Below are 27,990 nucleotides of genomic sequence, written 5' to 3' on the forward strand. Positions count from 1 at the left end.
ATTTAACAAAACAATTAGAAGTTAACCCCTTCCTTCGTTCATTCGTTCTTTTCTTTCGAATCTACGTCCCAAAATTAAGGAGGATTTCAACCCTTTTCAAGACTTCTCGATTTAGTATGAAATCTACCGAATTTTATGATCTATGATTTATAGATCGGAATACATCGATATCGAGTGCTGAGACACTAACAGAGTTATGCGTGCGTATATCGTGGCGTCCCGTGCGAATTTACCATTATCGTCCAAAAATTTACAGAGAATACTTTCCCAAAGAATAGATCTTTGTATTATTATTTCTTTCGGATTTTTCCAAATGGAGATGGAATACCAATTAACTAAGTTCGTGATATCATACCAGGTGGAAATTGGGGAGAAATTTTAGACGTTAAAATTTCTGGTTTACATGGAATATTTTATTTCTTGTAGAATCGTAGACGAGGGAGAGTTCATCAGAGAAAAAAGCAGCGACTTCACTCATGAAATTACCGAGTATCATTTAGCGCGATAGTGGGAGGGGAACCATCTGCTTTTTCCCTCTTTCATGAAAAGTCTGCGACGGTAGCAGCGCGCCGCCATGAATTCCGTCTTTCACGGCGATAAATAAAAGTAAAGCGTAAAGCAAAGACATCCGGCGGCAACCGCCCCTCGTCTGGTTGAACTGTACGACCAGCGACTACCCCCGATCTCGTCGATACCAGACTGCATCGAGCCCCTCTTATACCCCATTGAAACCACTACCTCTTAGAACTATGACTGCTTCGCGTATCGAGCGTATAAAATAAATATACCATGTTTTTCCGTAGCGGCTACCGTCAAATGTGCATAATCTTCAAACGAAGGTGTATACAGGATCGCGATGTCGAAGGGGTTCGTTTCTTTACGGAGGGTCGAAGGGACTGGAAAAGATTTCTACCAATTATCAGAAACGCGCCTTTTGATCTGTCTGCGTGTATGCGTTGATTTATAAAACTCTTACTCTTATTTGTAAAAAATCACCGGGGGAAAAAGATGTTCTGTCTACGTCTGTTTCAGCCTTCCCACGCCTCCGTCCGAGATGTTCCGTCCCTTTACTTTTATACGCGGATACATCGAAGGGGTTCGCGGAGAACTTTCCTCCCGATTCCTTATTTGTCTGGCAATTATTTTTTTCAGGGAAAATTAGCGTGGACAAACTTGATGTCGTTTCCCTTTTCCACGGTTCTCGTTGATTTAACCGATTATTAGTTTAGTCTTCTGGTAGCAAATACTTGCTTTTCAAAGTTCAACTTTTCTCTATGTGTGTATACAAACGATTTACACAATTTTATCTATGCATCGGACTACGATATCGATAAATGTACATAGTCGTTCGCATAAAACTCCGTAATTTCATTGCGAACCGAGATATTTGCCGTAGTCTGCGATCGCTGCTGAATATTAAATATAATAATCAATAATAAATACGTTCTAATGCACACTAGCGATCAGAAGTATTAGAATACTCATTCGCTAAATTCTTTAGGAAATTCTAAGAAATTTCACTTTATTTGTTATTTTACATTAAATATGTTGCAATTTTTAAGCAAGCATTTTTATTTAATCCGTTGATGAATAACTAAAAGAAAATGCAAAAAAAATGTTACATTTCAATGGGTTAGATGTTTCTACTCTTATAAAACTCGACCAAGTTTTTCTCCCACTATACACTAAAATCTTTATCGCTTGCCTATACTCAAATCCCCCATCGCTGAACAATGCAGAACTTTACAGGACTGAATAACTAGAATTAATTTAGTTCTTTTTGTTCCCTTCGATACAAAATATATATGTAAAGTAAAAGTGAAAATAATGAAATCACGCTCAATTTAATACTTATAGTTAATATTGTAAAAAGTACGTATTTCGTTGCATCTGAAAAATTAAGTAAAAGTGGATTCAGGACACAAAGATTCCAAAAAATTCTATTCTATTCTATTCTATTCTGTCTATTATATGCTGTATCTTTCTGTGTATGAGTAGGCACAATGTAGTTGGATATTGGTTTCCTGTTTTTCTGCAAGGTTCGAAGGATTAGGAAACCAAACGTAAACACAGTCAGATATCGTGGATCGACCAGTCAGTACACAAAGTGAGTTTAGTGAAGCAAGATACGTTTATTACGATTATGACTATCGTGAAAATTTGTGTTATACCCGATCTTTGCGAACGATTTCAACAATTCACGAGAAAACGTGGTCACGTCTATATTGAAATTAGAGATGACGCTCCAAGGAATTTTCCTACACAGTAAGTAATTATAACAGAAAATAAGTTGTAACTTGGAATTGTTGACATACGAGTGTGTTTATACGGACTTTCTTTACACATTATTTTTATACTCTGTACCTTTGTCGTACTTTCTATAGAGAGTTCAGAGAAACAAAGTCTTAAATAATCGTGTCGAATGAGAATCATTATTGTTACACTATTTCCATTATTTCGTTAATTACTTTTACTTGCTCTGTTTTATATCCAGCGAACGAAAACCTCCCTACGACCCAATAACACTACAATATTTCACTTTCGTGTAAGCCTGAAATTCTTACTTGATTCAAATAATTTCCTCGTTGTAAATTAATTCTGCCATATATTATTTCAGTTATTTTCTCGTCTTTGATATTTTTTCTTGTTCAAACTAGAGTACGTAATATTTTATCATTCTTTCGTTACTATAGATATTAGTAAAGATGAAAAGTGTCTCATGGTATTGTATACAGCAAGTTTAATTGTCTTATACAAATCTCGAGGTTAAATCTTTAGATATTGAATGTTAGTTAACTAGATACTTTAGCGTATATGTATGTCACATATTATAACATGTGTGTCTATACGTGACATAAAATTGAACGATAAAATTTGTTTAAAAAAAAATTGCTTATTTTTAAGAGAATCGCTAATTTGTTCAGAGAAATAGTAAAGATTAACGAGGGAGACGCGTTGAAAGAACGATTTATCAGGATCTGTGATTCATAAAAGGTTTGTAATTCTTAGTCGTGATCCACCTTTGCATTGAGTCCGATGGGAATACGTTGTAGGCGAGTGGTGTGAGTTTCCCTGAGTGGCTATTGTCATGTTAAGCGCTCGTCTTTCACCCCTGCCGTGGTTTCGTTAGGTCGAAGACTGTTATCTCATCAGTGCTTTTATGGAAAACCCTGCGTCGTATTTCCTTTAAAAAAGCAAACGGCGAATAAAGAGAAAGAAACTGAGGTTATTATACCATAAACTTCAAAGGATGAATTGATGTAGTCAAATTGTCGGTACGAGCATCCATGTAACAGTCAAATGTAGTATAGCTCCGTATTATCAAGTATCGAAAGGATTGATCAAGGTTGATATTGCACGATTCAACACGTGGAATAAAAAAAAAAGAGAAAAAGATTCAAATCGATAGACATTCAACGATTACTTCGATTTGTTTTACGCAACAATTTCGGCCGAACAGAGCAAACACAACACCGAATTCCGTATGTTAGAAATATATTCCGCAATCCGTACGTTTCCTTTGATAAAGCGCATAAAATCGCAGAGTAAAACGATAAAAATCAACGAATATATTTAATCATACAACAACACGCACGGTATATTGTCAGTGGACTCTTGCCACAAGTGATCACTGGTCAAAGTTAGAGTCACAGACGGACATTTACACACGTGAATACAGCGGCAACAACCGCGTTCGTATTTGAATGAATCCCGTGGAAGGGTCGAGGTCAACGAGAAGGGGACAAACCTATGGGATGGTCCACCGACGAAAGCCAGGAGCTTTTTAACCGACGGCTACACTACCCCCGATCGGCCGCTCCAGATTAATTTCATCATGAATGTTAGCCCAACACTTGAGATTCAACCGCAACCAAACACGGTCCACGATACTCTATTAACAGTTTAAAGCGTATTACAGTCGCGACGCGAGCTTGTTTCGTCTCACGAGCCCGGCCAAAGCTCGATGCTCGTGAAAAATATTTTCAACAAATATGTTTTCAAAGAAATGTACCAGCTCGATTGAAACATTTGCGACGTCCGAGAAATCTGCTGCTCGTAACATTTACAGTCTCTTTTAATGTTACTAAACTGTATATATAAGATATTGACATACCTACGTAGAATAGAATAGAATATGTAGATAAGATATTGAGATACCTATGTAGAGTAGAATAGCGAAACTAACTGGGAAAATCACTATGGTTCGGAATAAATTAGAACTGAACCTGTGCATGTAACTCTTTCGGAGCATATATCCATTTTAGGCGCTTTACGCTTTGAAACGCTGTGACAAACGTAAATCAATACTTTAATATAACTTTAGTAACCATAAAATCGAAATATGCATATCTTCGGTATGGCACATGTGCATCGTTAATTGGCTACATTTCGTAGGAAATTGAATTTTAGTTGCTGCAGAACTATCTCGATATATACAAGGTAAAAGGTTTGATCACTTAAATGAAAGTCGAAAGCCGTGAAAACGATATTATGAAGGATATGTCGATTACGTGATCGTTAAAGTTTCAGAGGCGACGTGTTACCAGTTTTTTGCCCGGTTGACAGAGGCTGCCAATTAGGCGTGTCTGAAAGGTCGTAGCATTGGGTAAGCTCGTTTCTCGAAGACGGGGGCCTCGTTCGAGTTAAGAACTCGATGGAAGTGGAAAGAAGAAAGAAACAACGAGAGACCCGATACGTGGGATCTCTCTTTTGCCTCCTTTGCCTTTTTTCGGTGGAAATAAAACTGTTGTATCTACTAATAAAGGCGGAGTCTTACTTTTAAAAGCGCGTACCGCTGCCTCTCTTCTTCTTTCCCGCTTCGTTCCTTCTCTCACCTTCGTCCTGCGTTAAAATAGGAGGGATTAGTTCCTATGGTAGCGCGGGGGCTTAAGCATTGATGAGGTTTTTAAATGGGTTCTCCTTTGACGATGGTAAGAGAGAGCGCAGAAGACGTGAACGGCCGACTGGCTGGGAAAAGGGGGACAGAGTGGGACGATATTTACCGGGAGATTAAAAAATCGGGGGAAAAATTAAGTGTTACGGGGGCACGCCCCTGACCAGGATTTAATTCTACGTAATCCTCTGCTAAGATCGCCGAACTGGCGATCCCTCCTCTAGTTCTGCCCCTCTCCGGTTTTGAGACGACCGTTCGTGATTTTCAACCCTCCTCGATAGTCTTTCTTTTTCCTATCCTTTTTTTTTTCATCTTACGCTGATCGTTCAAGATTATGCTTTCAGAAATTTCTCGGTTAGATGCGCGTAAGGAAGTTGTGAAATGTTCAAAGAGCTCCTAAAACGTTTCTCCCTATACAATATCTTTGTTTCGCTTGAGATATACGTTCCACTTGTTATTGGTACATTTTTGTTCGCCACTTTGGTGGGTCAAGCGTATTTTTAAGTCGTGTTGTTATGTAATACAGTTTTTCTGACGATTGATTTTACGAAAATACAATTTGTGACTATAATCATTACGTCTATTTTATAAAAGAAGAGTGAAAAATTTAGTAGAAAGGTAATAACAATTGCAAAAAACAAGGGAAAATACAATAATATATTAGATATAATCATGTGCTAAATATAAAAATTAACTTCATAAAAGAACTATATTATTTGTAAGACGATCTAATTGTTACAAATACCTATCTTTCTATTCGTATGAATTTGTGATTGTAATTTTTCGATTTTCCAATGTAAAATTCATAACAGTAATTTTAATACTAATATATATAGTCCCGATATTGTATATAATTTGAACTAATATTACATATGTATAAAAACAGTATTCATTTGTTCTATCGTTTTCTTTTATTTGTCATGCCTTCATTCTCGGTGTTAATTACAATCACTCTTGTGAATATAAAGTAAAATCACATTTAACCTAAAATCACAGTATTGCACATGACTGTATCGTAGAATTAACTAACACCGTTCTTATGAACCTTTGTTAAATATTCGATTTATTTGGTACTAAATTACTGTGTGAACAACATCGATTTCTTTAAACAAATCAATAGCTTCCAGTAATCACACATATTTCCATGGCTTATGTTAGTTTGCATACATAGGGTAAAAACTCATCTGCGGTAGTTTAGCAGTATGGTCGATGGAAAGTTCATTTTGGGAGGAGTTGAAGTTTGGCGACGTGGCGGGTCTTTTTCCCGGCTGCTTCCACTCAAATAATAATGTAGCTTAATTACACGAGGACAAGTCGATATGTTAGCGATACAAATATTTAGAGGGTGGACGAAGAGTAACCGTGGAACGATGTTATTAGTAAATTAACCAACATCAAAGAAAATGCGAGCGGTGGTCACTTACTCCGCTAATGGAAAGCCTGCATCCTCCTGTGTGAGATATCTATAGATGTACTTACATACGCGTGTATATAAATACATTTCTATATTTCAGTTATAGTACTTGGAGCGTTGTGCGATCGTTATGAACGAGCATATTACTGTCTATGGCTCCTTGATGAGCATCCATCTAGAACTCCAAGCATACGTACACCAGTTATCTGATGCAACTTTATAACATTTATCCCTCTTCGTACTTATCTGGCAAATTGAATTTTCCTATTGTTTCAAACGTGCCATTGTTTTTATTTATTCTTCGGTGTTGCTAAAACGATATTAATTTTGGATACTTATGCATGTTACCAAATAAATGACGGATGTTTTATTTGAATGAAAGGAAATCTTTTATAAGTCATGATAGTTACCATGCCAATTACACGTTATTCGCAATCTTTCTACGTACGATGAAATCCTTTGAAATTGCCAATTAATATATCACAAATTCATGAAAGAGTAATTTAACGAAATGATCTACTTTTTTGTGTTCTTTCCGTATTATATATTCTGTGTTATAGTAAACAGATACATACAACTCCCGTGACATAGAGATTAGCATCAATAAAAATTGACATTACTTTTGTCGAAAGCACCTGCGTGCTTCTAACTTGATAACAGAGTTCGTCGTTCGAAATGCCAATCTCTTAGATAGTAATTACTTTGCATATTTTACTTTATACCCTTATGTCTCTACATACCAAATCTGTCATTTCTGACTCTTAATTCCACGATTAGAAAAGTTTTCGTTTAAGAAACTACCCTAGAAAGAAAAAAGGAGGTAACTTAATGTCTAAAGAAATAAAAGATCTGTAACCTGTCATTTTCGCAAGTTCGAAATGATATTTGGTAGTTTCATTGTTAAACGATTTCAATTATCTTTCAAAGCGAGAATTCCATGAAATTTTACCATTCATTTTTTTGTAGCGTGCTAGAGGCCGGTCCGACTCCCATTTCAGCAGCAGACAGATTCATTTATCATTAGAAAAGAGTGTCATTGGCTAAGAAAATGATGCATAACGCGGCTGACGAGAAGGTCGAGAAGTTTGAAGGGCCGTATATCCCTGGTCGGTCCTCTTGCCGATTTTCTGGCGTCTCCTATTCCTCCGTTACGCTGGGGTCTTAAGGGTGATTTCTTTTCGTTTCTGGCTCCGCCGGACTAAATTTTGCGCGTTAAGCCCTCGGTGTAATCCTGCCCTTAATATTCAAAAACGTGATCGCCCTGCCAAGCATCCCGAACGAAGGAACAGCCCTCGAAGAGTCGAGCACAGCTCGACCAACCGAACTGGCGAACGAGGGAAGCTTTTCATATGCTAATTGGCATTCGTCATTTTCTTATGGCAGCGACTTAAGTGTGCTTAAGCGTGCTAACTCCTTTCTGGAAGCGCTAGAGCTTGGCCAAGCTCGTGGAATCGGCCGATGCCATTTTCGAAATTGGACAGTTTCGGGATTCTCCTTGCCAACCCGCTGTTTCAGGCAACCCGGAATACCAAATTGAACGAATACGTTCTATAACGTAGATTTTTCGTTCTCAGGCACCACAAACACCGGAATTGATGGCGCTGATATCCTTAATGTCCCAAGAATTCCAGATATTGTAGGGTTTCGGTGATTAATTAAACGTTCGTTCATTTTTATGCCATTTTAAATATGCAAGTTTATGTTAATGTATTCATCCGAAGAAATGAATTAATTTCAAACTTTCCATTAATGAAAAGTTGTATGTGTCTGTGAATAACGTAAAGGAATTAGTGTATTGATCTTTATTATCAGCCATCTTTTTATTTCGACATATACTAATCTACCTATATAAAAAACTATTTAGATTGATTGTATTTAAAGTTCACTTTCCTTAATCCTTTCTATTGATTGATGTATCGAAGAAGGTCTTGTAGTTTCTAAATTCTTTAATAATCTTAAGAACTGATAACTATGTTATCTTTAATTCGCAGAGTTATCATTTGTTCTAAGAACTAAGCAAGTAAAACATGTGCCTTAGGATATAAATATCTGTAAATTGTGATTATTACCAGCGAGATATCGAATTATTCGCAGTGAGTCTCATTTTATGTAAAAAATTCGAAAACATGTTGCCAAAACGTACGAAGTTTGCAATGATGTATACCATTTGATACAATAATTATGGTTAAGGAAATAAAATCAAATTCAGATATATTTGTATTCTGAACCATTTATTTGATCTTCACGCTTTTCCCTTGCATGATTAATTGAAAAATAATTCTAATTAAAATAAGATGAAAAATATGAAAAAAAAACAACCTACTTAATCCGTTTAATTTCAATCAGAAACTAAATCCATGTTATAAGTAACGTGATTATCGAAGAATTACATACGATTCATCGTTAATTTGTCTTCACCAATCATGTAATAAGACTACTAAATATTGTACGTGCGAGCTCGTAATTGTGCAGATAAAGATTTTCGTCGATAAGATTTTTATCTATTACTTACATCGTTCACCCATTTAAATATTGAGTTTATGGATTATCGCTTAACCGGCGATCGACATACGCATCTCATAAATATTTTTCCTGTCTGACTCGTGGTACGAGTATTACCGTCTCCTATTGTAGCACATGCGTATATTACACTCTACCTTTATCGAAAGATATCTGAGCAGCGTATCTGTAACAAGATAACGTGCGTCGACTAAAAGTGCCTCGCCTCTGGTCTCACGTTAGTAGGTTTGCGCTTTATTAACCCGTTTTCGTGAAACGAAACAAACCGTGCAATCGAACGTGATAAAACGACTCGAAACCCAGTTGTGATTGATGCCAACATGTGATTGCACAGCGAGTTTTCGTGGTTACATAGATACAAAAGTCGGCGTGTTCATCAGTGCGTAAAAATAAAAGTTGTTGATCGATCGACTTCTCACAGAAGTAAGTTAACAAAGTCTACTGAAATGGTCAATAAAACTGAACTAGTTTTTGATATACGCGTCGTAAACGATAAATAATGTATATGCAAAATGCCGATTGTGCCGAATCTCAGTAAAAATTAAACTACGAGTTCTAAGAGACGTCACCAGGTGATTCATCGTGACACATAAATCGCTAGACACGTAAAATACATTGCTAATTGAATTACAACTGGTGTTACATACACACACACACACATATATATGTAGATAATAGCAGAATTAATCATTAACCCATCAAAAGTGACGAAATACGAACTAAATATTCTCATATTTTTACGCTTAGAATTACTCGTTGTATTACTTTTGTTTAATATTTATTATATTACAAAGCGTAGAGTATGTAGTTCAATATTGCTTTAATAGTCTTCAAAACCTACTGAAGTATGATATATATTAGTTCTGCTAGCACAGTACAATGTAGATATTTATTATATTTGTTATATCCAATCGGTAAATTTAATATCTATTTTGAAAGAATATTAACACAAACATGTTTGCAAGGAAAATTAAAAGTGATATTTCAACATTAACGGAGATTTAAAAATTCAGTAATAAATATATATATATTTTCTTTATGTAGCGTGACCAACTTTATTTGTAATGTAAACAGAAGAAACGTAAAAACACCGCAAATACTTTATCAGTTGATCTTATTTTAAAGGAATGGCTATACATCTTCAAGAAGTGATGCGATCAGAAGTGGAGGGTGGCCTTGCTGGTCCAGCTAATCCGATACCGAGTCAGTCGATAGATTGCGGTTGTGGACTACTACCATGTCCGAAATTAGCAAAATTTGCAACTCGCCGACTTTTCGTTGGCTTACTCTCGTGGGTTGGCTTGATTCAAGCCGCTGCTTACGCGTATCTTTTCATAGCAGGACCTACGATCGGAAGAAGATTTCAATTTGATCCTTATGTAATGGGCATGTATTCCTAAAATTTCTATCATCGTACAAATGCTTTTCGCCACTAGATTTCAGATATTTGTACAAATTCATATGTCTCTGAACATAATTAAAGAAATAGAACCTAAGCTGAGATTTGTTTCATCTCTTAGACATTACAAAGAGAACACAATTTTGAATATTTTATATCTTGTGCATTCTATGCATTTTTGTTCCATTAAATTTACTGTAAATGCATATAAATCCGGAGTCTATTCGTAACTATGACGAAGATTTTTATCGGTTTTGGTATATTGTACCATAATTCTGTGAAATAAAGTTTCAAAAGTATTTTTAGTACGAACGTTAAGACAGAAATTTGAAGATCAACGATAATCACTAATTACTATCCTTAAATGTTGCAGAATGGGTACTTATAATATCTGATTTGACGCCTTTCCTTCTTGGAGTAGTCGTTGCATATTGGGGTGATAAAATTCACAGAGCTGCATGGATTGGCGGTATAGTTCTTTTGCAAAGCATTTCGTATTTTATTATGATAATTCCTCATCTGACGCATCAGACCAAAGTTATCGAAGAAACCGAAAACATGACACATATGTCGATATACGCAGGTGAATAATACATATTAATAATACATTTCTGATTCAATCGCTATCAATAGACATATGTATTCGTGAGTAAATTCATTTTCTTATACATTCACAAATACGATTAATTTCTCGTATCAGTTAATAGAATAAGAAGCATTGAAGTTTCGATGGAAACACAATTTTTCTAAATCTGTTCCTCTTGTCGTGATTATAAATTATAATTTACACCTAGTAATAGAATATTGATGTATTACATAATGAAAAAAGAGAAGTATAACTTTTAACATATCCTTTTACAGATGATAGTCGAGATCTCTGTTTCGACGCTTCTTCTAGGATTGTTGCAAAAGAGAATGAGCCCTGTTATTTCACATTTTCAATGATCTTCATTGTACAAATTATATCTGGTATTGCGAACATTGCGTACTTTGCGTTGGGTATATCTTATTTAGACGATAATACAAAGAAAAAACACATAGCTGCTTTCATTGGTGTTCTCATTGCTGCGAAGATTTTCGGTATTCTTCTAGGATCTATCTTGGCGTGGATTTGTCTCAGGTGAGCTAAATTTCGTAATATATATGTTATATATATAAATCAGATATATATATAACGTACCTTAGATAAAATTCTATAAATAGTAAACTAACATTCAATTAGAAAGAAATAACGACTTCAGATGTTCATAGAATTAAAGAAAATTCATTCGAATAAAAATTATAAATGAAATGTATTATTTATGTTTCATTGTAATTTATACAAATTCGATTATTTTATAACCTTTTACGCGCAGATATCACTGTAAATTTCTGCATATATGACATTCTAAAAGAAATATTGAAAGTTATTGAGCACCAATGTTCTGATAAAAAACCAAAATAACGACATCCAAAGTTATAGCGTTAATAAATCAAAATTTAAAATACTGATATAACTTACGTAAAATATATATTCAATGCTTTGTGAAAATTTTTATTCATACAGAGTCGACGCAGTGACTTTGAGCTTGATAAAGTCCTACAGAGAACAAATCGGCGCATGGTGGTTAGGGTTACCAATTCTAACGATACTACTCATAGTTCCTGGTTTACTTCTTTCATGGTTCCCTCAAATGTTACCATCTGAGGTGATTATCTAATCATTTTTGCCTGTTTAATGATACTAAACACGTACCTTTAAAACGATATTTCTTCTACTAGGTTGTCGAAAAAGCTGCTGCCTCGTTACTACATAGTTCCAACAATCAAAATCGAACATCTCGCAGATTGGTTAGCCGAAAAGTTAGTAATTCCAATTTCTGGCCATCGGTCGGTAGACTGTTCATTAATAAAACTTTGATTTGCCAAGTCGTTTCTTGTAGTCTTTACATTATGGCGATTGTGCATTTTATTAGTTTTGAAAATCTCATTGCACAATCAAGATTTCACGTACCCAAACCAAGTGGGATGTTACTCGGCTTCGAGGATCCAGCTTCGTCAAGATTAATATTAAGTAGGATACGAATTACATCTCAGTATAATTTTGAGATACAATTTTGAGATATAACAATGTCGTATAACGTGTGACTAAATTAACGTATTACCGATTTTCAGATATCTTGAAACCTATTCTAGTCGCCTTGATCGTGATCGTTTCTGGCTTAGTTATTTCAAAGGCAAAACCTGGTGCTAAGTGTATCATTGGTTACAGTATCATCGTCGTACTTTTAGCATCTGTAATTATTTTCTCATTGTCTGCCTCAACTTGTGAGAAAAAGCCTATTGTTGGTACCACTAGAAACGGATCGTAAGTACATCATCAGCAAATGAAATAGAAAATTCAATAATCATTTTAGTCATTATTATTCAGTAAATATTTTCTTTTAGTCTCGTTCTGTTGAAGTATTGTAACAGAAATTGTGGCTGTTCGTATGACGCTGATTTTCGTCCAGTCTGCGATAGCAAAGGCACCTTCGTCTTTTATAGTCCTTGTCACGCTGGATGCACTTCTTCCAAACTTATAAATGGCGTAACAATTTACAGTGGTTGCAGCTGCATAGAAGAAGAGATAGGAATGGGAGTGGAAGTGATCGATGGACCGTGCACTTCTACTAGTTGTCAAAATAATTGGATACTTTTCGAGGCAAGTATCTTGCTATACCTTGAAATGTTATATATCTTTTCAATTTCTCTCGTTCTTTTCTTTTTTTTTTTTTTTGTTCATCTCCTTTTTTAAATTACAATTTCTAATTTTCTAAATTTCGAAACCCTAGGATTTCATAAATTTAGCTCTTTAACATAGTTACGTAGCAACGATTATAATTTAGTCAATGATAGTTTTCTCTCTTTTAGTCCGGAAGTCTGTTGACGTGCATATTAGTTGCATCAACTTTCGTGGGAGATATATTGATAATCTTGAGATCAGTCAACACGCAGGACAAAGCTATCAGCATAGGCTTGTGGATGTCGTTCTTGGCTATACTTGCGAATATTCCCGGAAAAATTCTTTACGATGTGATTGCAAATCTAACGTGCCGACATTGGGGAACTCAAAGATCTATGTGCCATCTCCATGATGGCTTGAAACTTGGCAACTATCTGTGCTACATGACAGGTTCACTATTAGCTCTGTCTGTCATATTGAAAAGCCTAGTGTGGTTCTTCTGCAGAGACTTGGAGCTTTATATTCAGAAAGACGAAGAACCAGCAGCAGCGACTGAATTGAGAAAATTGATGCGCAATCCTGACGTTGCGTCTGGTAAACAAGAGGAACAAACTAAGCCTGACCATGATAGTAAGTACATTGGCAACCGAGATTTATAGAATATCAGCTTTCTCAAGTATTTGATAATTAATAAATTAATAATTTAATAATTAAATTAGGAAAAGTTTCAACTGAAGTTAAGAATAACTGCCGTTTAACGCAAATCTACTATAATTCAAGATATATTTAACTTGAAGCCATGATTGTTCAGAAAAATATTCCAAAGCTCTCACATATTATGATTAAATATTACGGAACAGAATTTTTCTTCGTATATATAATTTTATTTAAATTATCTTTCGTATGTAACGATATTTTTATCGTGTCGTAATTAAACACTTTTGGAAGAAGTAAACATAAAAGCATTTTATGAAAATCAGAAATGCAAGAAGAATTTCAACGATTGATTAGTTTGTCATAAGTCTAAAAATATATTATCGTGAACTACATAAATTTCAAAAACCCCAGTGAAGAAAGAAATAATAGCGAAAAGAAAGAATATTAATTAAATGCTTGGCATCCTTTTCATAACTGCAGTGTTAGAAAAATCGTAAATGAAATGTCGTATTAATGCAACTTTTATCTTTACTAAGAAATGAAACGATTAAATTAAAACCATTCTTTTCTAGATGACACGCCAGTTCGAGTAGATATCGCGAACGAGGAATTAAAGACATCAACGAGGTCCCTAAATGAAAGTCTGTCGAAGAAGAATGAGGAAGAAGAGGAAGAAAAGAGTGAGGAAACAACGCTGAAGTATGGTCCCATCGGTCCTGGAGATCGTCGAACGGACTCAAAATCGTCGCTGAATCAAACGACGCAAAATCGAAAGTCAATGATTCGAAACTTAGAGTCGGAGGACGAGTTAAGTTCTAGCGACGAAGAAAGTAAAAAAAAATCGAGTCCAAGGATAGCATACAAGCCGTTGAATCTCGATTCCGATGTAGAAAGTGATTTAAGCAGCGTGGAGCCAAGATCGCGGAAGCGTATTATGGGGAAGGACTACGATTCTGTTTATACCAGCGATCGCAGCTCTTCCGCGAAAAGCTCGCTCTTTAGACGTGAATTTCCTAATCCAGATAATTACGGGGATCCGAGACAAGCGAAACACATAGATGGTTCTTCGGAAACCAGCAGTTTCAAATTCTCGAGAAAGAGGCAAGACGTTGAGGTACAGAAGAAAGGAGATTTCAACGAAGTTGGTATACCAATAGTAGATGCTCCTGTTTCGCCTGCTTCCGCGAAAGGTGTAAAATCGCTGATTAATCGATACGAACTAAACGCTGAACAGCAAACCGAAGAAGGCGAAGAATCCTTCAGATCAAGTGAAAACGGAATTCACATGGAAAGTAAAATAGGGATCCCGCTAGTAGCTATGGCGCCGAAAAGACCTCTCTCGAGGAGTCAATATTCATCAGGGTTCGGCAGTTTAACGGATGGTAAGATTCCTGAAAATCGATCCGAATCCCGCGAAAGCATTAGCACGAAAGCATCTAGTAAGGGCAGTCTAGGGACACTGCGCACTGATCTCTAATGTACAATTTTGTTACATATCAGTTCTCTATTTTGAAATTTTATACGAAAATTTATAAAGACACTTTATTTATTTAACACTTTTGGCTAGTTTTCTTTATTTGTCGAATCTTAATTCTATAATACGTACAATTATTCATAAACCGGTAAAGCGTGAGCTAGCATGTAAAAGTAAGTTCTTTAATCTTAATGAAATCATATGTTATGAAATCATATGTTATGAAATCATATGTTGCAGAAAATTTGTTTCATTGAATTGTAATTTCGATTGGAAAGTAACATACATCTAATTGAATTTTTGTAGAATAGAAGAAATATAAGTAAATTAATTTAAACACTTTTGTAGAATAGAAGAAATATAAGTAAATTAATTGAAACACTTCTAAGTACAGGTAAATAAGAATTAAAGAGAGTATTTTGTATATCAATGATAGTTTTAAGTAAATAATTTTGCCTGAAATTTCAGAAAAATGCTCAAAACGTTATTAATATCATAAAAATACGTTTTTTTATGACTTTTGAAGACTAAATTCTTTGCATTTAAAGAAAAAGATGTAACTTAAAAATAATATAAAAATATATAAAGTATTTCCTTCTATTAGAAAGAGGAAATATACTGCGACGTGCAAAGATAAAATATAAATTTTTCTTAAACTTGCTCCCAAAATTTTGCAAGGTCAGTATTATTTATTAGCATCAAAGTATATTTTTTTAGGAAAAGAATATATTTTTCCTATTTTGCCTATCATATAAACATAAACGAGTAGTAAATTTCAATCATATCTAATTTTTTAAAACTATCTTGAATACCAAACAAATGATCAAGTTTTTAAATAACATTAACAAAGGAGTAATTTTCGGATATTTAGAAAAATATGCAACTTATATTTTTTTTTATTGGTAATTATCTATATCGAAGGAATGAAAACAGTTCGTTACACAATACCATTATAACCACGATTGACCAAAACAGATACAGAAAGTACAAATTTACAGGTGATTGACAATAGTTTGAATTTGGTAAAAATTTTCTCTATATCTCTACTAGACTCTATATCTATACTATAAAAAAATTTAAAGGGGAAAAATATAGCAGTCAGAATTTCCATAAAATTCCAATTCAATTAAATCGATCGATTATTAATGTTTAGATTACAATGAAAATTACAGTGTTTAGCTGTAGAACTCAAACGTAACTAACTCGATCTATTTCCACTGATAATGAATCGGTGAAGAAAAGTGGAGCGGTTAAGATAACATACGATCAGTTATCCTAAAAGTATCGTTACTTTATTTTTAGTTTAATTCTTCTATGTTATTGGATTTTTTAGTACTTGAGTGGAAATTTATATCTACTATCAAGCGAAATGATTAAGATTACTGAAAGTCGATAACAAATTTATGAAATACATTAAGTACAGGTTTTCTTCGTCTAAAAATATTAGATGAAATTAATTTTTGTACTTCATTAGAATCTGTTAGAAAATAAATATTCTAGATTAATGTTCATGTAACACATCTATTTCATATTAAAAAAAAAAAAAAAAAACAAGTTGACATAACTAATCACCGGTACGTATTAAGAAAGACTGTATGACCACAATTAATTTTATATAACACTGCCAACGAACGAATTAAAATAAAATTAAAGAGTAATCGGAAAAATTAAATTGTTCATATATATGACGATGCATTTCATATATATTCATATAATTAGTAATAATATCTAAAATTATAGTAATTTCTTTATTTAGAAATATTTTTATATAAACACTGTATAATATGTCCATTTTTATTTAATTTTATGTATTTCAGGCAGAATATACCTAACTTACCTTAATAAACTGTTTTATACACTGGTTATGTATTAAAAATGTGACTCCAAAAATATAATATAAATCTTGACTCAAATTGTTATTCTTTGATATATCTCTGTATAAAATACGAATACTTCAGTATATATCTGTTAAATTCTTTTATATATTTATTACGAAATTATTCAAATATGTTATTAATTAACTTGTTCGTCTCATTTATTTGTCTTTGAATGAAACTCGCGGTTTATACAATCAGTAAATCAAACAAAAATGAAAATCAATTACCAAATTTTAAACTGTAATTGTGCAAATCAATGTACCATTTTAATTCGTTAATTAAAAAGTAGGTATATATAGGTATATATTATCTCTTTCGAATTTCAAAAATAAAGAATCATCCAAATAGTAAGTCGGGTTGTTTTAAATACAGATTGGTGTAGATAAAATTGTTTTATTGAAACATGTGTATATACTATTAAAATAAAAATTTCAAAATAATAAGTTTCTATTTCAAATTGAAATCCCCTAATTTATTGCTTGTTTCTATTGTTAACGATATCAATTTCATTTTTAACAGGGATTGTATACGACAACAGAATTCCACATAACACTGTATCTTTATTAAGTGACATTCTTCCGAGTTATGCTGCAAATAAAAATTAAATATACCCGAATGTTTTCATACTATTCACTTTTATTAATTTCCTTCTCCTTTAACGATTTAAAAAAGTCAATTGACAGATTATTTGCAACCAACCGAACCTCGATATTAATACGATATAATTTCAATAATGCCTCAGCTTTTGCGTTCGAGTTTATGTTACGTAAATTAGTTTTCTTCGAGTAAAAAATATATGTATATATATAATGATCGTATTTGAACATATTTTCATCTTAATATTATTCTAAAATATGGCAACGCTTCGTTGATTTGAAGAAACACGATACATTACGCTACGCTATTCGATTAAAAATTAAAAAAAAAAACCCTCCTTTTACCAATGGATTGAAAGTTTCATCTTTAGACTATATTTTGTACACGAAACGCAGATTTATGACTAATTCGAAAGTCTCGTACTGTTATTGGTGAGCCTCTTTACATTCGTATCCTCTTACGCTGTTTATATCTGATAGGATGGTTTCAGGCTTCTCATAAGCGATGAACACTATTATTAATTATGGTAATAAAACGGGGACAGTAAAAAATGAATTCATTTTCTTCTTCAAATACTATGCCTCACGAGTGAACTGAACTAGTCAACAGTAAGTTCTACCTGAGGTACTACGAGCGTTTAAATATCCAAAAAGTTGCTTAAGGTACTTGTAAAGTCTTTATTCGTCGGCTCTCCTTTTTTCCAACGCTCCCGTCTTTTTTTTCTCTCTTTACCAATGACTTCGCCCCTCAACCTTAACTCCACCTTTCCTTGAAACGAAGCGATCTAGCTTGATCGTTGGTGGCTCAGTTTCAAAGTGTCTCTCCCGATTCTTCGGCTATGTCTTTCAGCTCGATCTCCTCGTCGAAGATTTTTACGTCTTTCACGAAATACCAGACACCCACGTCAAATAACGTACCAATCGTTACGAACGCTAAGAAGAAAAATATCATAATGCTAGCGAACTTATTTTGCGAGATGGATTATTATTATTCTAAAGGTAGAATATTATGTAGCATGAATCGAAATTTCAAGCGATATTTGGTACAAAATACAATTCGTGCGGTTTTTGGCATTTTCACAATAATAGCATATTTTCCATTTACTTTTCGATTTATTCGTAAGTGCAATAAAAGAATTAAAGACGTTTCGATAACGAGCGTAGAAATAAATGCAAAAAGATCGCACGAAAATATTTTGATATATGATTTTATTACTTTGGAAGTGAAATATTTGCTTATTCTGAGTTAACATTTCTAAAATGAATTGAACAACAAACTTACTGGCTGCTGTAAAGTTCAATAGATATCTCAACGTTTCCCCGTTATAGAGCCAACAATTTCCTGTACCCGAACATGTTTTTCCCCAAACAAGACATGTTTTATCTGTGGGCAAATATGTAAGGAGAAATATTTAGCCAATCTTTAGTCGAATAAATGACAGACGCACGTTAAACAGAAAACGGAAATATTCAATATATATATATAAATAAATATTTGATTTCTTGTGATTAAATACAGATTATTTCCTAATGTTTCAAAATGAACATCACTTTGAATAATATAGTCTAAATTTTTCATTCGTTAAAATAAATTTTCCATTTCTTACATGACAATTTGAATTTATGTCATTTTGTTTGTCACAACCTGTTTTGTATATTTTACTATTGTATTTTCTGTATGTCGGCTATCCTAGTTCTTTTTCGACTAACTTTGCCAATATGTTCTGTGAGGCTAAATAATAAGAAATTATTCTAGAAACATTTTTCTTTTCTGAAGCCTCATTAAAAAATTATAACAGTAAAAACCTTCACATCACATTATCGTCACAGTGGATCAATACAAAATCTTCGTATGAAAGTTAGTATTTTTAAAAATCTAACATTGTAAAATTAAGTGGAAACCAAAATGTCGTTCCCTCTCTTTTAATTATATTATATTTAAATATATAATTTAATTATATTATATTTAAATATATAATTTTTTTAAGGCACCAAAATCAGACACCATATGGTCTATGTTTATGTAAAAATTTAATATCCATATCATACCGTAAAACTTTATCATATACAGTAGACATATTTATATCAAACTCTGTCACATTAAATATAAGTTCTAATGCAATTTATATCATACACTTTTAATCTACCATAAAAATAATATTCGATAAATTAGATATTACGTTCTAAAATTTTGTTAGCTACAGTAAATTTAGTAAAATTCGATAACATCTATTTATATTTATAGAACGTACTGACAATGTTCAGTCGAAACCAATCGAAACACCATATGGTATAACGAAAAATCTTCTATTTTCTTTAAATAACGTGTCTTACCTAAAATAAATCCAAACAAGATGGGAGAAGGTATGAACGCAAATAAGCTCATAATCATTAATCCAAAGCCCATAGCCACTGTTTTATCCTTCTCATCGACGCACCTAACGGAAACTAAGAAGTTCGACGCCCTTCCAGTCGCGCCACTGAACTTGAGCAGACAAACCACAGCCAGAAAGACGTAAAATTTATGCATACAATCCACGGGACAGGCTCCCGGTACCGCGGTGCCTAAAGGAGCTGACCCGTCAGGTTCTGGAGTCTCAAGCGGATCCTCTGTTGTATATGTAAAATTATTGTTTGCAAACAAAAATGGCAAACGTGCGAATTTTGGTTTGATACAGCTACACTCCGTGTACATCTTACTACCATTAGCCTGCATCTAGAAATAATTGGATAGAAATGTAACGATTATGCATTTACAAAATTAATAAATTATTAAAATTTAAAATTAAAATACGCGTCTAAATTATAAGTTTTTTTTTCTTTTAATCGTCTTATTCTTATACGAACGTTTATTACGAACAGAGTATTTAAACGTTATTCGAATTAAAAGATTAGGGGAAAACGGGGAATATTTTTTAATTTTTCTTTTTTCTTTTAAATAAGTAATTCCGCAGGATTTAGTATCATGTAATACTTGTCTATGTTGCTATAAATATTTTTGAATGTGTGAATATGTTGAATATCGTTTACAAAAACTTCATCTGTTTCATTGCTATTTCGTTATTGTTAAATCCTCCTTTAACTCTTTCAATGATTTCTTCGTTACTTATATTTTTCATTTTACCATTTTTATATCATTCTCTGGCATGATTTTCGTTATAATCTGTCCAGTGTATCATTCAAATATATTAAGATTTCATACTACCTGCTGTAATTTCATGTATTCTATTTGCATTGTCATCGTGTACACTACATTCTATTCTCGATATTAAACAAGTATATTTAAAATATACGTATATTCGATTTTCTTTACTGACCAATGTGGTTTGGATAATCGAACGTACGATTCAAATCGAAAATCGAGGTCCTATTGTATCTCGTTATCGAAATAACTGACCTTGTTTTTATAATAATAGAAACTTGTAATGTTCGACTGATAGACAAATTAATGTAATATATAACAATTATTTTTTTGTCCATAATTTTTCTGATACTTAATAGAAGCATAAACCTCATCCTATAAAGGATATAGGTAAATTCATTAAATCTTGTTCCTTTACGGATGAACTTGCGAAGCAAAACTATTTTATCACGTTCCTCGTTTTTCCCTTTTGTCCTTAAATAATATCCGCGACTTGGAATTTTAAAGAAAATTGTAAAACATAAAATAGATGATGCAGTAAAAGCGTTAGTTTAGAAGTAGTTTCAATACTTCGATAAAAAAGGTATTAATTTAAATGTATAAAAAATGCGATATCGAACCTTCATATTGCGACATCCAGCGTGACAAGCTGAAATAAAGGTTTTTCCATGTTCCGAGCAAACAGGATTGTAAGTAACGTAATCGCAATGACATTGTTCGTTACACGGTAGTAGAGTCTTCAGGGCGCCATCCGGTTGAACTGTAATTTGATTGTCGTTGGCGGAACAGCCAAGGAATGCGTAAGAGATCATCCCCACGACCGATATAGCGCCAACCATCACGTTCCACGCGGCCAAATATCTGGCCTTGGGTTTATACTTGGAGATGATTAAACCGGACAAAAGAATTCCAAAAGCACTGAAGACCAAACCGACTGTTCCAGTAATTAACGAGGAAACGGAAGCGGATTGTTTGTACTGTGTTTCAATATATTTCGGCATAAAAATCCAGTAAGGCATGTATCCCATAAAGTAGAAGACAGTTGCTAGGTTGTTACACATTAAGGTAGTGTTCGTTAGCAGCCGCTTGAACGTCCTCAACATGTCCGAGATAGAGGCGGGTAACTCTGGTTCCTCGTCTTCTTTTATATTGCTTCCCGATTTGTTTCGTTCCAACGCTAATGCTTTACGGGCTGCAGCTCTGGGCAACGTTTTGGGGAAAAGTGCGATGATACTTGCGAAGACGAAAAGAAGGAAAGCTAGGATAATCCAACCCAGCCACCAGGCACCTAGCCACCTAGTAACGTTCAAGCATCGATAAGTTCATCTTATTAATAGAAAATATAGATATACTAATAGAAAATTTAACTACGTACATGATATAGGAAAAGAAAGTAACACTGCTATCAAACTTATTTTGCGCAATATTTACACGTTAACTACAAAACGAATTATATATGTTTTTTATATGATCCGGCGTTAACATATTTTATTATAAACAATCAAATTATTTAAGCACTTCATGATGCATCTATCACTTTATACTGTTATCGTTACATCAAAAGTATTCAAAATTTTATAGGTATTTGATTTAGATAACTAAATTTGATTTCTTGATCTCGCCGATCACTCCTGATCTGACTGATGAATGACTTCCATGACAGTTAACGCGTTAAGTATGATCGAATTCCTTATTGATATTTTGTTGTAATAAATGAAAGAGATTCATATGTATCTTTAAAGACATATAAAGGAAAGTTTTAATTCATAATAATATAACAGACTGAGTATTCTAATGGTGTAAGTCAAAATTTTGAGAATACGCTTAATAATAATTTCCAATTCTTAGAAGTATCATCCGTTTATATAGCTTTACGGTCAATTAATATTCCGTTTCTCTTTCGTTTCACTGATATATTGACTTTTTTATAATAATGATATAATTTAAAATAACAAACGTACAATATCGTTCTATCAAAAATAGCAGAGAATTGTGATTTCAATTGTAAACGTAAGCCAGTTGTAAATATAATATAAATGTTAAAAAGGAAAGCTCAGTGTTTAAATACTTTTGCGAATCATTGTGCTAATAGTGTCATATATATTTCAATTTGATATTCTGAAATTTGACTTTAAGTGATTTTATTACTCTGTCACCCGATTTTCTAACGATGTTATATTTCACTGCAAAAAAATTGAACTATCCATCTATTTTATGAATTATTTAGCGTACCTTGGATCCTGTGTTGTAATCGTAGGCGTCAATGTAGGGCTGATGTAGAATTTGAGGGCAAACGAAGCTAGGCCATAACCAATGGCCGGCCCCAACATTCTCAAGAAGTACGAAAAGCTGATTAGAGCTGGCGTCTTTGACTTCTGTATATTATCGTCCATGTAGGATACTCCTAAAGTATAATAAAGTGAACCACCAACTCCTGATACTAGCTGTGCTATAAACAGCAACACTTGAGGCGCGAAATTTCCATCGTCATCGTCGCATTCATTCTCTCGACTCTCCTTCCCGAAACATAAAAACTTCCGGTATTTATCAGGTATATGACTCGAGTTTTCAGCTTGCGGTTTCGCTCCGTATTCTTTCGTGAGCAGAAGAGCGTCTTCTCCGGGACCATATAAAAAATGCGGCAGCATCGTTAAACAGCAAAAGAGAACTACCTAAAGAACAAAGCAAGTAAATTTTTTTATTGCTTCCTACAACAGGAATAATTCGTTTGTTTCATAAGTTGTTCGCATTAGTTTAATTACGATATTAAAATATGAATATTATCGATGACCAATGTTTGACACACTAATAACTGCTGACGTGTTATTACGTCTTTCGTAACAAAGTTACATTTTTAAGTGTTATAACTACCATTCTTGGTAATAAGTGAAATTTTGATTTTTTTCACTTTGTGCTGCTGATAGTCGTAAGTACAGAGATAGTAGTTTTAAAAAATCTTGAAAAACGTTCATTTCCAAACATTCCTAATTAAAGCGATTAAATACTATCTAGTCAAGAAACAAGACTAAATTATTCGACGTTTCAACCGTTATTTGAGCCTACTGTAGTGTGCGCATTTTTCAAGTTTCGGTCCCGCTTTAGTTTCAATCGAAAAAAGAAGATTTTCAATACTTGAATACGATTGAAAAGAGAGGTCATGCATATCAATAACGATACTTTCATATTTTCCTCAAATTTAAGAAATTGTCTAATGACAGAATAGTAGATACGATTCGATCGACAATGAGCCAAAGTACGCTACTGTTAACACTCAAATCTTTTAAGCTAATTCTGAATGATAAAGCTAATTCTGTCTTTGTATTCGAAAAATAGGTATAATTAGAATTTGCAAACAGAAATGGCATAATTTTAATTATATTCCACCATACTGAAACCCTGTAAATCGTGTGGGTGGATAGTATATTGGCAAGAGTATATTGACAATTTATTAAAAATTGTAAACGTGATAAAGGTATCTAGACACGATATCTTTGGTTTACAATGATTCAGTGCAATATGAAGATCAAATAAAATGAAGATTCTGAAGATTTATATTGCATATTTTTTGTGATTGCTGGTTATCATGAAACGTATTGCTTTGGTAGTTTGAGTGAATACCTTAAATAAAATCAGCCTGGAAAATGCCATGCACTTTATGAAATTGTTATATCCACGATCGTTAGATACGATTGTCTACAAGTCATGTTTACCGTTACTGTTACCGTGACGTTATCTAACGATTGCTCTGACAATAATTCATCGCGTATTCGACTGTCTTATGCGAGATAAACGTTGAGTAATTAATTCGTCGAAAAGACGTAACGAAAGATGCTGAAGGACTTAAAAACAATCTCAAACAATTAGAATATGAATTAATCGTCATTTAATAATTAATTTATGAAAAACCTACAAATGTTATAAGGTCTATGAATTTTTACCCTATTAACGTTATTCAGCTTTACATATACATAAAAAAAGAAACATAACTTTTGTTAAATTTAATTTTGTATGTATTTTATATTGTTACATTAGAAAATCAAATATTTGACAATGATTTATTAATTTCTTAAGGGTCATTGGTTCTTAAAAAATCGATGTTTCGTGGAATACGATTAGTGCAGAGTAAGCAGAGTGTAAAGATACCTTTTTACCATACGCAAGCAATTCTTGACTAAAACTATGTCGATAGAAACTGATCTCTAGATTTTTATATGTCACTTTATTATATACCTTTTTTCACGTAATATGCCGATATATAAATTTATCTTGCGTTTAAAAATGTTTCTACTGATAATAGTTTACAAATCAATATGAAAAAAAATAAACTAAAATAAAAAAAGGAAGAAAAGAAAAATAATTTTTTTAAACGAAGCAACTACGAAGTTCTTTCAGTTACCTAAACATCAAGCGAAATGTCACTGATACAAACACGTTGTTATTTCACGTTATTTAGCATAGCAACGTCATATTTTCATACTTCCAAAAATATTAATTACGCGTAATACAACCAAGCAGAATTCTGAATGCTTCAAACAGACGTGGTACAAACTGACTTCTAATTAAACGCGAATTATTTCAACATAATTATTGAAAATACGTGACGCGAGCTGGTTCACGCATACCAGCAGCGCCTTTTCACTGCCCAATGAATGGAGTGCTTAGCTAAGCATACTGTGGCGAGAGTACGATGGAAAGAGGCGTGAATGAGCGTAGAGCTACGATTTCAACGCTTCCTAATTTAATTAAGAACTGACCAACCGCTGGTTTATGACGTCTCCTAGTTCATTCTTCGGGGCGTGTGCCGATAGTTGATAGTTTTCTCTGCGTTCCTTGGTCTTCGCGAAAGAGAGAGAGGGAGAAAGAAAGAGAGAGAAGAGAGAGAGAGACAGACAGACAGAAAGAAATCAAGTACATATGTATATAAATAACTCAGGATGTTTTTAAGTGACTGTGAACGAGCAAGTTGTTTCGTTAAAACTCACAGTATAAATCCCGAATGCGATCCATCGAGGCCTGTGACCCCTTCCTGCGTAATAAGACAGGACCACCGATACAAACAGTTGCGAGATATCGTTACCCACAGAGATAAGACCTAGAAAAAAAAATACATGTTTAATGTTCTGGATCAGTGGAAATAATTAAATTGCCTTGCTGCTATTGATTCATGATATAAAGTACAAACACTCGATACACGTTAAAAAGGACATCGCATACTTCTTGTCCGTTTAGCAAACCTCTCAAAGCTAATGGATCATTCGCTATCATATGCATTATCGCAGAGAAATCGTTTTGATCCATATCATATTGCGATACTTGAAAATATATAACTACCCTTTATATGAACCTGATTATTTAACATAAAACTTACCATATAAAGGTGTGCTTTTAAATTAAAATGAAAAGAAAAAACTCTTTCAACGTACCTATCTAAGATCTGAACTATTCTCATTCTACTAACTGTAAAAAGCTTCGCACCTAAACTCGATCAGAACATTTACACGGTTGCATGTATTCTACGTACAATAGTCGTTCAGCTGATGACTGAAAGTCGTGCAATATTAGGAAGTACACCATGTTGCTTCGTCTTCGTCAAAGTTTGTCGATTCTCACCTGTCGTTTTCGAAGGTATCTTGAATCTTTTCTCGATGGTAGTAATGGTACCGTTGAAATACGCGTAACTCGCCGAGAATATACATCCAAGCACACCGTACAGAAACACATAAGCCTTTTTATTAGCGAATCTCTGCAGGGTCGGGCTCCGTATACACCAGATCCCGCAGGAGGTTTCGTCGGTGATGGGTAAATCTCTGAAGATGTCTTCGAGACCTCTCGAACTCGGCGTGGTAGGCGTCGTTGGGGTAGTCGGCGGCGTGGACGGTACCCTCAACAACTTCAGGCTCTCCGGCCCGTTCTTCTCGTGGTTGCTCGTATTATTTTTCATGTTGGTCGACGACGCGTTGACTACTTAGCCACTCTGCAGCTTCGAGATCGCTCTGACCTCAATCGCTGATCGCACGTTTTCGATCGACGTCCGCTGTTCTCGCGGCCCTTGGCATCGCTTTTTTTCCTTCGACACGCTCCTCGGCGCTTCTCGTTCTGCTCACTCTGCTTCTGTTTTACTTTTCCACGGTCACGTGTTCTCCATGTTTCGGAATCGCGCGGTTAAAGCTGATCGTGCGTCGATCTGTTTCTGACACTCGATCAAGATATGTCGATGACCTTTAACCTGAAGATATACGCGATCAGATTAGAAATCTAATGGTTTGTTTGGACAGGATTATGAGTACACTTTCATTAATCACTCACGAAAACCTTAAAAATGACATTTCATATGTACGTTACATCTTATATTGACGTTACACGAAATGTCTTGAAGTTTCATGATACATAACAAGAACAGATGACTAATGAAAGCAGACGTTTGGAAATGTGAAAGCACGTATGTAATTGCAAATTTTCTGTACCATTGTACATGCTTTACATCGGGGGATATTCGTTTTAATTTAGATATAATCAATAAAAACAAAGTTCATTCAATGATAAAAATAACTCTTCAAATATTTTCTTATCTTTATATCAAAATAATTATTTGGCTTTATCTATTTATTTACAGCAGATTTTTGCCTTCTTTTAACCGATATCGTTAATATATTATCTTTTTACAATTATTTCTAACATTCAGTAGCGTTAATGGTAGTCACCGGAGAAATTGTTAAATCTGGCTAAACTAATTCGAATATTTAAAAGGCAATAAAAATACGTAATACTAGAAATAAATACATGAGATAAATTTCAATGGAATAAACGAATGGAACAATTTAAAAATGTGCCATGAAAACTACTCGTCGAACTCGATAATTACCAATCGATGTAAATTTCGAAACGAGGCAATTTAAAAGTATGAAAACTCTTACAAAATTCACTCACACCTACCGTAAGATAAAAAAGATTTTTATGTCGAAACGAAAGCGATTGAGGATGATGGCTGTACCAATACCCGGAACGCCACCGAAAGGGTAAGTAAAATATTTATAAGAATCCTACGGAGTGGCAGGTTCGTCTCGCGAAGTAATTACGACACGGTTCTTGCAAAATGTGTAAATGTTGTGTCCGAAAACGAACGATATTCCTTCCCGACTGAAATTGTCTTCTGAGAGCGACACAGATGAAACCGTGTTCGAAATCTCCTGCGGACCCCCACTTTCGACCCCGAAGAACCGATCGGACGACAGAGGATCACGACGCGGAGAACTGTGATGCATCTATGGTACTTCGGTTCGCGTTGCTGTTATCAAGCGGGCACATTTTCTACC

At 34.0% G+C, this 27,990-nt stretch overlaps 2 protein-coding genes across 3 annotated transcripts; one reads left to right on the forward strand and one right to left on the reverse strand.

Annotated features, from left to right (window-relative positions):
* Nucleotides 1–2,090: 2,090 nt before the first annotated feature.
* Nucleotides 2,091–16,616, forward strand: LOC139986408 (solute carrier organic anion transporter family member 1A4). Of its 2 annotated transcripts, none has more exons than XM_072001716.1 (10): nt 2,091–2,265; nt 9,954–10,214; nt 10,601–10,810; nt 11,089–11,347; nt 11,774–11,915; nt 11,989–12,280; nt 12,382–12,574; nt 12,655–12,910; nt 13,120–13,561; nt 14,161–16,616. In XM_072001716.1, exons 1-10 carry the CDS (start codon nt 2,238–2,240, stop codon nt 15,063–15,065), a joined length of 2,988 nt encoding a protein of 995 aa, XP_071857817.1. In that variant the 5' UTR covers nt 2,091–2,237; the 3' UTR covers nt 15,066–16,616. The 2 variants fall into 2 exon arrangements, with proteins under 2 accessions (XP_071857817.1, XP_071857818.1); XM_072001717.1 differs by lacking the exon at nt 2,091–2,265 and adding an exon at nt 9,045–9,251.
* A 700-nt stretch (nt 16,617–17,316) lies between these two features.
* Oatp58dc (Organic anion transporting polypeptide 58Dc) lies at nt 17,317–27,946 on the reverse strand. The gene is made up of 8 exons (XM_072001722.1): nt 27,611–27,946; nt 26,288–26,903; nt 25,660–25,769; nt 22,910–23,349; nt 21,298–21,973; nt 19,870–20,251; nt 18,818–18,919; nt 17,317–18,468 (listed from the first exon to the last, which is right to left on the reverse strand). Exons 2-8 carry the CDS (start codon nt 26,616–26,618, stop codon nt 18,347–18,349), a joined length of 2,163 nt encoding a protein of 720 aa, XP_071857823.1. The 5' UTR covers nt 26,619–26,903; nt 27,611–27,946; the 3' UTR covers nt 17,317–18,346.
* Between the last annotated feature and the right edge of the window lie 44 nt (nt 27,947–27,990).

The sequence above is a fragment of the Bombus fervidus genome, chromosome 4 (assembly GCF_041682495.2).
Source record: "Bombus fervidus isolate BK054 chromosome 4, iyBomFerv1, whole genome shotgun sequence".
Lineage (NCBI taxonomy): Eukaryota > Metazoa > Arthropoda > Insecta > Hymenoptera > Apidae > Bombus > Bombus fervidus.

What these genes read in the sequence shown, in the direction of transcription:
- LOC139986408 (XM_072001716.1), top strand. Translation starts at nt 2,238, where the DNA reads ATGACGCTCCAAGGAATTTTCCTACACA. An exon ending in CCAAGGAATTTTCCTACACA is followed by an intron (nt 2,266 to 9,953) that starts GTAAGTAATTAT and finishes CTTATTTTAAAG; the next exon opens with GAATGGCTATACATCTTCAA. An exon ending in TTGGCGTGGATTTGTCTCAG is followed by an intron (nt 11,348 to 11,773) that starts GTGAGCTAAATT and finishes TTATTCATACAG; the next exon opens with AGTCGACGCAGTGACTTTGA.
- Oatp58dc (XM_072001722.1), bottom strand. Translation starts at nt 26,618, where the DNA reads ATGAAAAATAATACGAGCAACCACGAGAAGAACGGGCCGGAGAGCCTG. An exon ending in CTGGATGTCGCAATATGAAG is followed by an intron (nt 20,252 to 21,297) that starts GTTCGATATCGC and finishes AATTATTTCTAG; the next exon opens with ATGCAGGCTAATGGTAGTAA. An exon ending in ATTGAACTTTACAGCAGCCA is followed by an intron (nt 18,469 to 18,817) that starts GTAAGTTTGTTG and finishes TTTTCTTCTTAG; the next exon opens with CGTTCGTAACGATTGGTACG.